The sequence below is a fragment of the Cebus imitator genome, unplaced genomic scaffold (genome assembly GCF_001604975.1).
Source record: "Cebus imitator isolate Cc_AM_T3 unplaced genomic scaffold, Cebus_imitator-1.0 Scaffold339, whole genome shotgun sequence".
In the NCBI taxonomy this organism is placed as follows: domain Eukaryota; kingdom Metazoa; phylum Chordata; class Mammalia; order Primates; family Cebidae; genus Cebus; species Cebus imitator.
The window spans coordinates 159,397-170,031 of record NW_016107654.1 but is presented as its reverse complement, the minus strand read 5'-3'; the positions used below and the strand labels follow the sequence as shown (position 1 = coordinate 170,031).

General features: G+C 45.6%; 1 protein-coding gene across 19 annotated transcripts in view; it reads left to right on the top strand.

The window, feature by feature from the left end:
- Positions 1–10,635, top strand: part of CACNA1B (calcium voltage-gated channel subunit alpha1 B) — a 235,782-nt gene that overhangs the window by 199,983 nt on the left and 25,164 nt on the right. For all 19 annotated transcript variants that reach the window (XR_005196468.1, XR_005196467.1, XM_037730270.1 and 16 more), the window contains one exon: positions 6,133–6,260. Coding sequence is in view for 17 of the 19 variants with exons in the window: in XM_037730270.1 (XP_037586198.1) it covers positions 6,133–6,260 (128 nt within the window). In the remaining 2 variants the exon portion in view is untranslated. The remainder of the gene's footprint in view (positions 1–6,132; positions 6,261–10,635) is intronic.

Sequence of the window (10,635 nt, the reverse complement as noted above, 5' to 3'; positions counted from 1 at the left end):
TGGGGTCTGTCGGGGGAAATAGGGGAGGGACAGCAGAGGGTGGGGCATTGGGGAGAGATAGCATGGGGAGAAATGCCAGATATAGGTGATGGGGAGGAAGGCAGCAAATCACACTGCCATGTGTGTACCTCTGCAACAATCTTGCATGTTCTTCACATGTACCCCAAAACCTAAAATGCAATAAAAAAATAAAAATAAAATGAAACCACACTGTAATCCCAGCACTTTGGGAGGCCGAGGTGGGCAGCTTACCTGAGGCCAGGAGTTCAAGAGCAGCCTGGCTAAGATGGTAAAATCCTGTGTGTACTAAAAATACAAAAATTAGCCAGGTGTGGTGGCATGCACTTGTAATCCCAGTTTCTCAGGAGGCTGAAACAGGGAATCACTTGAACCCAGGAGCCAGAGGCTGCAGTGACCTGAGATTGCGTTACTGTGCTCCAGCTTTGGCCATAGAGCAAGACCCTGTCTTAAAAAATAATAAAATGAAATAAAATAATAAATGTTGGCAAAGATGTGGAGACATTTCAACCCTTGTGCACTGGTAGGTAGGGCTATAAAATGGTGTTGTGGAAAACAGTACGACAGTTCCTCAAAGATTAAAAGTGAATTACAGAATGATCCAGTAATTCCAATCTTGGTATAGAACCAAAATAAATCAAATCAGGGACTTCAACAGGTATTTGTCCACCCATGCTTGTGGCAGTGTTATTCACAAAAGCCAAAAGGAGAAAGGAACCCGTTTCCATCAGCAGATGAATGGGTAAACAGAATGTGGTATGAACATGCAATGGACTGTTATTATTCAGCCTTAAAAAGGGAGTTCTGATGCATTCTACGATGTGAATAAACCTTGAAGACATGTTAGGTGAAATAAGCTAGTCACAAAAGGACAGATACTATGCGATTTCACTTATATGAGGTACCTATAGTAGTCAACTTCATCGAGACAGAAAGTAGAATGGTGGTTTCCAGGGGAGGGTGAATGAGGAGTTATTGTTTCATGGATACAGAGTTTTAGTTTGGGAATATGGGAAACGTTTTGGAGATGGTTAGTATTCATGGTTGCACAACAATGTGAATATACTTAATGTCACCAACCTCTACACTTAATAATTGTTAAAATGCAGGTTCATAGCTGAATTCTACCAGACATACAAAGAGGAGCTGATTCCATTCCTTCTGAAACTTCCAAACAATACAAAAAGAGGGAATCTTCCCTAACTCGTTTTATGAGACCAACATCATCCTGATACCAAAACCAGGCAGAGATTCAACTAAAAAAGAAAACTTCAGGCCAATATCCATGATGAACATCAATGCAAAAATCTTCAATAAAATACTGGCAGACTGAATGCAACAGCACATCAAAAAGCTTGTCCCCCAAGATCAAGTAGGATTCATCCTGGGGATGCAAGGCTGGTTCAACATATGCAAGTCCATAAACATAATCCATCACATAAACAGAACCAGAGACAAAAACCATATGATTATCTCAATAGATGCAGAGAAGGCCTTGGACAAAATCCAACAGCCCTTCATGCTAAAAACTCTCAATAAACTAGGTATCGACAGAACATACCATAAAATAATAAAAGCTATTTATGACAAACTCACAGCCAATATCATACTGAATGGGCAAAAGCTGGAAGCATTCTCTTTGAAATCAGGCACTAGACAAGGATGCCCTCTCTCACCACTCCTATTCAATATAGTATTGGAAATTCTAGCCAGAGCAATCAGGCAAGAAAAAGAAATAAAAGGTATTCAATAGGAAAGGAGGAAGTCAAATTTCTCTATTTGCAGATGACATGATTGTGTATTTAGAAGACCCCATAGTCTCAGCCCAAAATCTCCTGAAACTGATAAGCAACTTCAGCAAAGTCTCAGGATACAAAATCAATGTGCAGAAATCACAAGCATTCCTATATACCAATAACACACAGAGAGCCAAATCAAGAGCGAACTTCCATTCACAATTGCTACAAAGAGAATAAAATACCTAGGAATACAACTAACAAAGGATATAAAGGACCTCCTCAAGGAAAGCTACAAACCACTGCTCAATGAAATAAGAGAGGACACAAACAGATGGAAAAACATTCCATGCTCATGGTTAGGAAGAATCAATATCATGAAAATGGCCATACTGCCCAAAGTAATTTATACATTCAGCGCTATCCCCATCAAGCTACCAATGACCTTCACAGAACTGGAAAAAAACACTTTAAATTTCATATGGAACCACAAGAGAGCCTGCATACCCAAGACAGTGCTAAGCAAAAAGAACAAAGATGGAGGCATCACACTGCTGGACTTCAAACTATACTACAAGGCTATGGTAATCAAAACAGCATGTTACTGGTGCCAAAACAGAGACATAGACCAATGGAACAGAACAGAGTCCTTGGAAGTAACGCTGCACATCTACAACCATCTGATCTTTGACAAACCTGACAAAAACAAGCAATGGGGAAAGGAATCCATTTTTAATAAATGGTGTTGGGAAAACTGGCTAACAATGTGCAAAAGGCAGAAACTGGACCCCTTCCTGTCACCTTACACTAAAATTAACTCCAGATGGGTTAAAGATTTAAACATAAAACCTAACACCATAAAAACTCCAGAATAAAACCTAGGCAAAACCATCCAGGACATAGGCGTAGGCAAGGACTTCATGACCAAAACACCAAAAGCAATGGCAACAAAAGCTAAGGTAGACAAATGGGCTCTAATTAAACTTCAGAGCTTCTGCACGGTAAAAGAAATCATTATTAGAGTGAACTGGCAACCAACAGAATGGGAAAAAAATTTTGCAATCTACCCATCTGACAAAGGGCTAATGTCCAGAATCTACAAATAACTAAAGCAGATTTACAAGAAAAAATAAACCCATTCAAAAGTGGGCAAAGGATATGAACAGACACTTTTCAAAAGAAGACATACATGAGGCCAAAAAACATGAAAAATTGCTCATCATCACTGGTCATCAGAGAAATGCAAATCAAAACCATGTTGGGGTATCATCTCACGCCAGTTAGAATGGCGATCATTAAAAAATCTGGAGACAACAGATGCTGGAGAGGATATGGAGAAGTAGGAACACTCTTACACTGTTGATCGGAGTGTAAATTAGTTCAACCATTGTGGAAGACAGTGTTGCGATTCCTGAAGGATCTAGAAATAGAAATTCCATTTGACCCATTTATAATCATTTGGTATATATCCAAATGATTATAAATTGTTCTATTATAAAGACATATGCACACGTATGTTCATTGTGGCCCTGTGTACAGTAGCAAAGTCCAGGAACAAACCCAAATGCCCATCAATGATAGACTGGACAAAGGAAATGTGGCACATATACACCATGGAATACTATGCAGCCATAAAAAAATGATGAGTTCATGTACTTTGTAGGGACTTGGATGAATCTAGAAACCATCATTCTCAGCAAACTGACACAAGAACAGAAAATCAGTCACTGCACGTTCTCAGTGATAGGCGGGTGTTGAACAATGAGAACAACTGGACTCAGGGAAAGGAACATCACACACTGGGGGCAGTTGGTGGGGAGGCTAGGGGAGGGACAGCAGTGGGTGGGGAGGGATAACATGGGGAGAAATGCTGGATATAGATGAAGGCGGAATGGAGGCAGTGAACTACCTGGTTATGTATGCACCTATGCAGCAACCCCGCATGACCTGCACATGTATTCCAGAACCTAAAGTACAATTAAAAAAAAAAAGGAAAGAAAAGAAAAAAAAGTTGTTAAAATGGGGCTGGGCGTGGTGGCTTATGAATGTAATCCCAGCACTTTGGGAGGCTGAGGCAGGCAGATCACCTAAGGTCAGGAGTTCAAGACCAGCCCAGCCAACGTAGTAAAACCCCATCTCTACAAAAATTTAAATACAAAAATTTAAATAAAATAAAAAATAAAAATACAAAAATTAGCTGGGTGCAGTGTCACGTGCTTGTAATTGTAATCCCAGCTACTTGGTAGGCTGAGGTTGGAGAATCACTTGAACCTGGGAGGTAGAGCTTGCAGTGAGCCAAGATTGGGCAACGGAGTGAGACTGTTTTTTAAAAAAAAATTGTTAAAATGCAAAATTTTTTCTTACGTATCTTTCCTACAGTTAAAGAATAGATAAATTTAAAAAAAAAATTAACACTCAGACTTTCCCCAAAAGTACAAGAGGAGGAAACGCTTCCTAACACATGCTGTGGGGCAGGCATTAATTACCCTTATATCGTGGTCAAATATGCCACAAGAAAAGAACTGCAGACTAATAGCCCTTACTAATATTGATGCAAAAATCCTCAACAAAACACTGGCAAACTAATTCCAACAACACATTTCCCAATTTCAAAACAAAACAATGTGATACTGGCATAAAGATAAATACATAGGTCAATTAAGTAGAACAGAAGGTCCAGAAATAAACTCAAATACCTGTGGTCAGTTGACTTTTGACAATAGTGCCAATGGGGGAAAGAATTGTCGTTCTTTCCCTGGTAATTCAGTGGGGGAGAGAATAATCTTTTCAAGAAATAATATGGAGAAAACTGGATATTCACATGCAGAAGAATGAGGTTGGACCACTACCTCAATATACAAAAGTATCTCAGTCAATCAAAGACCTAATAGAAGAGCAAGCATTGTGAAACTATTAGAAGAATATATAAAGGGTAAATTCTCAAGACCTCAGAATTGGCAATGGATTCTTAGATTTGGCACCAAAATCATGAGCAACCAAAGAAAAAAATAGATAATCGGACTACATCAAAATTTAAAACTTTTGTACATCAAAGGACCTTATCAAGTATGTGGAAATACAGTGTACAGAACAAAATGGTAGAAAATATTTGCAAATCACATATTTAATAAGGGGTTAATATTCAGCCTGTATAAAGAACTCCTACACCTCAACAACAAAAAACCAAACAACCCAACTTTTTAAATAGCAAGGGATAAGAGTCAATCTTTCTCCAAAAAAGATATACAAATGTCAGACAATCACATGAAAAGATATTTAACATCTTTGGTCATTAAGGAAATGTGAAGCAGAACCACAATGAGATACCACTTTGCATCCACTATGACAGCTACAACAATAATTTTTCTCAAAATTGAAAATAACAGTGTAACAAGGATGTGAAGGAGGAGGAACTGTTGTACATTGCTGTTAGGAATGTAAAATGCACCAGCTGCTATGGAAGAAGTTTAGCAGTTTCTAAAAAAATGAAGCAGAGAATTACCATATGACCCAGTAATTTCACTCCTAGGTATATGCCCAAGAGAAATGCAAAGACGTATCTGCACATAAATTTGTACATGAATGTTTATGGCAACATTAATCATAATAGTCAAAAGGCACAAACAACCCAAATGCCTATCAGTGGATGAATGAATGTGGTATATACCAATGGAAAATTATTCAGTCATAAAAAGAAGTGAAGTGCTAACACGTACTACAACATGGATGAACCTTGAAAACATTAAGCTAAGTGAAAGAAGCCAGACATAAAATCATACTGTGTGATTCCTTTTATGTGAAATACCCAGAATAGAGAATGCTATAGAAACAGAAAGGAGATTGGTGGTTGCCAGGAGATTGAGGGGGATGGGAATTGGGGTGACGATGACCTAATGGGTATGGAGTATTCTTCTGGAATGATGAAAAAGTTTTGAAACTAGAGAGATGGTTGCACAATATTGTGAATATACTAAATGCCACTGAACTGTACATTTTAAAATGGGTAATTGTATGTTATTTGAATTTTAAACTTAAGAACCCAAACTGTTGGCCTGTAGAGTCCAAACTGTCACTGCTTTCATGAAAGGGCAGTCTGAGATGGAAAGACAGTGTGATCACAGACAAAGGATGGGTCATGGACAAGAGACTCCAGGCCCTGAATTAGGGGGAGACACTAGCATGTGGGATCCAGAACTCTGGGTAAGCAGGAAGTCTTGGAAGTCCCACGGGGAGAGCAGGTCTGGGCATGAGCTGGTCAAATCCCAGTGACCCCTGCTAGCCTGAAAGCTTGCCTCACACACACTGGAGAGTGGCGGGGGGCTGGGGGAAGGCAGGTTGAGGTCTGTCTACGTCACCTGTTCTCCTTCCTATCCTGCAGATGTTGAACCTCTTTGTGGCTGTGATCATGGACAATTTTGAGTACCTTACGCGGGACTCTTCCATCCTAGGTCCTCACCACCTGGACGAGTTCATCCGGGTCTGGGCTGAATACGACCCGGCTGCGTGGTAAGTGAGCCCTGGTGCTCTGCGGTCCTTGGGGTGGTTCATACCCGTAGATCTTGGGACGGGCCTGGTGGCTTCAGACATGTTTTAAGTGAGTACCCCCTCAGGTTTTGGTAGGGGACCCCGGGATCTGTCCTGTTCCATGTCGGGCAGCACTGGGATCTGCTCTGAGTGGTGCCTCCCTTTTCCGTCTTGTGTGCCTTTGTGCAGCTCCCGGACTGCATAAAGTGATAAAGGTCTTTTGAGACCTTGAGTTCAGTTCCTTGGGAGATACCCGGAGTCGTAGAAGGTTTCAAGGGGTTTGTGAGACTCGGGTCTCCTGCTGAGTGGGCGTTTACTCTCTTCTTCCAAGGCCTGTCATGTGAGGATTTGTGGAGGGCTTGTGGGGGAGTGTGTAGAAATGGCACAGCCATAGCGTCCTGTGAAACTCGACGTGGGGTTTTAGGACAGTCTCCATAAGGGACTCAGGAGTCTCCCCCTGCTCTCTCCCTTGGGGACAGGAGCCAATGTGCATCTCTGTGTCCCCATCCAGGCTGCACATAGTGGGTGTTTGGTTAACATTTTTGACACCAGATGAGCTACCAGGAAGGCCCTAATGTGACCTTTGTCTGCCATCTGTCATGATGGAAAGTTTACTTGTTTCAAAGGCGAGGGGCGGTGCCTTTCCAGACAGAACAGGAGTTGCATGAAGGGCATGGTTTGGGTCAGAAGGTGAAGCTGTTTGAGACCAGGTTTTACGGGGCTCCTGTGTAGCATGACATGCCTCCCCTCAGAGCTGAGCGCTCATTCAGGAAGGAAGGCGGGTCAGGCAGCATGGCTTCTCCATCTTTCCATTTGTCCGTTCCTCCCATCACTCGTTTCTCATTTTCTTGCTGACTCACCCCCTCAAGCAGTGGCTACTGTGGGCTGCTCCCTGCAAGGTCACGAGGCTTCCTGGCACCTCGCTCACAGTGTGTGCCCAGGAAATGGCCGTGATGAACAGCTCTCAGTGAGTGCGTAGACATCCACCACTCCCTGTGCCTAGAGGGATAAGAACCATGGCTGCCCCAGAGGCTTGCCTTCTCTCTCCGGCTCCCAGCCTGTCCAGGCCCCCTCGCACTCCTCTGCCCCTGGCGCTTTTGCTGGAGGAGGGCCAGCATGACGTGGTCAGGCCCCTCGTGGTGAGGTCCTGCTGCCAACAGAGCTCCTGGGCTCTGCCTGGTTTTGCTTAAACTGCAGCTTGGCACAGGGAGTCCTCTGCAGACACAAAAGGCCTGGGAGCCTGACTAGACCTCCCCAGCCCCCATCCACTCAGCCTCCCCCGAGCACCCCCACCCTCCCAGTGAGGAGCCAGAAGGTGCTACACGGGGCCCTTCCCAGTCTGGGTAAGGTCTGGAGCCACTGGCAGCATCGGGGGCCCTCGACGGGGCCTCTCCTGTCCAGGCTCGTCCAGGCCCACAGCATCTCTGTGGGGGCTTTTCATCTGAGTGGGAAATACACAATTTTTATGCAGTGCCGAAGAGACACAGAGGTTGCCTGTGTTTCATGGTGTACGTGACCATTTCTGTGGCTTGCGAGAACCCCGTCATGTCTGACGCAGCAACACGTTTGTGTTGGGAGGGACAGGCTCAGGCACATTCTTACAGCACCTGTGGTCAGGACAGCCCAGTTGACTTGGGGGAGACTCACCGTGCTTAAGACCTAGACCTTGTTAGGCAAGGGAAGGAGAGATTGCAGCTGAGGCAAGGTTAGGTGAAGTCTAGGCGGGTCTCCCTAATGGTGTGGTCCAGAGAGTCTCCGCTTTTTCTGGGAATATTTTTTCTAGAGGAGACTGTGTTGCGGAAAACAGATACTTTGTACCATATAGTTAGTACTGAAGGGCAAAGGCAGATCAGCAAAGTTCCATGAGAGGAAGACAGCATTCCCCAATCTTTATGAAGTACACCCAGGCCTTCCAGCCAGCCACTGGTGAGCACAAGTAGGAATGCGAAGTGGACTTGGGCCAGCCAGCAGCTTGGTTACCACACACAGTGCAGGTTCAGACTTGGTCCAAAGCCAGAGTCTCAGAGCAGGGGTCCTTGGAAGACATAGGGAGCTGGGGATATGAGAAGTGCTTGTTGAAGGGTAGACAGCAGAATACAGGCCTCACCCCAGAGATAGGACGCACAAAATAATACACAAAACTTGCGGGCCTTGAAATTGCACAGATGGGACCTGTGAGCAACGTGATTCTGCCCCCACGAGCAGCCTGGGCTCACCCCAATAGCTCAAGCTGGCCAGGATGGGCCAAGGGGCCCAGCGGAGGCCGCTGAGCAGACTGGGTCTGGGTCCTGCATCCTGAGCAGAACACAGGGCATCTCGAGCCTTTCTGGTGGCCTCCATGACAAATGCAAGGATGTAGTCATTTATGTCCCAGGGGACCACTCTATGGCTACTCATTCTTTAGGAGAAACTTTGAAAGAACAACAAAATTTTATGACATTTCCTGAGTTGTGTGTGCACGTGTGACTGTGCATGTGTGCACGAACATGGACATGTGTGCATATGCGTGACTTTGCATGTCTGCACAGTGACTACATGTGCATGTGTGCAGGTGTACACGTGTATGATTTGCACACTTGCATGCTCACGTTGTGGGATTGTATATATGTGTGCATGAGTGTATGTGTGCAAATGAACTGCATGTTCGTGTGTCCATGCCTATGTGGTGGTGTGGATATGTGTATGAATGGCATGTGAGCCTGTATGTGCGTGCATATGTGTGCCTGTGGTGTGCATGTGCCTGTGTGTGCATGTGTGTGCCTGTGTGCCTGGGCCTGTGTGTGTGCCTGTGGTGTACATGTGTCTGTGTGTGCATATGTGTGCATGTGCCTGTGTGTGCATGTTTGTGCCTTTGGTGTACATGTGCTTGTGTGTGTGTGCCTGTGGTATGCATGTGCCTGTGTGTGCATGTGTTTGCTGTGGTGTGCATGTGCCTGTGTGTGCATGTGTGTGCCTGTGGTGTGCACGTACCTGTGTGTGCATGTGTGTGCCTGTGGTGTGCACGTGCCTGTGTGTGCATGTGTGTGCCTATGGTGTGCACGTGCCTGTGTGTGCCTGTTTGCCTGTGGTGTGCATGTGCCTGTGTGTGCATGTGTGTGCCTGTAGTATGCATGTGCCTGTGTGTGTGCATGTGTTTGCCTGTGGTGTGCATGTGCCTGTGTGTGCACGTGTGTGCCTGTGGTGTGCACGTGCCTGTGTGTGCATGTTTGTGCCTTTGGTGTGCGTGTGCTGTGTGTGTGTGCCTGTGGTATGCATGTGCCTGGGTGTGCATGTGTTTGCCTGTGGTGTGCATGTGCCTGTGTGTGCATGTGTGTGCCTGTGTTATGCATGTGCCTGTGTGTGCATGTGTGTGCCTGTGGTATGTGTGTGCCTATGTGTGCATGTGTTTGCCTGTGGTGTGCATGTGCCTGTGTGTGCATGTGTGTGCCTGTGTTATGCATGTGCCTGTGTGTGCATGTGTTTGCCTGCGGTGTGCATGTGCCTGTGTGTGCATGTGTGTGCCTGTGGTATGTATGTGCCTGTGTGTGTGCATGTGTTTGCCTGTGGTGTGCACGTGCCTGTGTTGTGCATGTGTGTGCCTGTGGTATGTGCCTGTGTGCCTGTGGTGTGCCTGTGCCTGTGTATGTGCATGTGCCTGTGTGCATATGTGTGCCTGGGGTGTGCATGTGCCTGTCTGTGTGTGTGTGCCTGTGTTTGTGTGCACATGCCTGTGTATGTGTGTGCCTGTGGTGTGCATGTGCTTGTGTGTTTGCCTGAGGTGTGCCTGTGCCTGTGTGTGTGCCTGTGTTGTACATGTGCCTGTGTGTATGTGCATGTGTGCATGTGCCTGTGTGTGTGTGTGCATGTATGTGCATGTGTGCCTGCGGTGTTCATGTGCCTGTGTATGCATGTGTGTGCTTGTGACGTTCACATCCCTGTGGTGTGCATGTGCCTGTGTGTGTGCCTGTGGTGTGCATGTGCCTGTGTGTGCGTGCCTATGTGTGTGTGCACATGCCTGTGTATGTGTGTCTGTTGTTCATGTGCCTGTGTACATGTGTTCACATGCCTGTGTGTGCCTGTGTGCGTGCCTGTGTGTGTGTGCCTATGTATGTGCACATGCCTGTGTATGTGTGCCTGTGGTTTACATGTGCCTGTGTGTGCGTGCCTGTGGTGTGCACTTGCCTGTGGTGTGCATGTGTGTGCCTGTGTTCACATGCCTGTGTGTGCCTGTGGTGTGCACATGCTGTGGGGTTCACGTGCCTGCGTGTGCATGTGCGTGTGTGTGCGTGTGTGTGCCTGTGGTGTGCACATGCTGTGGTGTTCACGTGCCTGTGTGTGCATGTGCCTGTGTGTGCGTGTGTGTGCCTGTGGTGTGCAC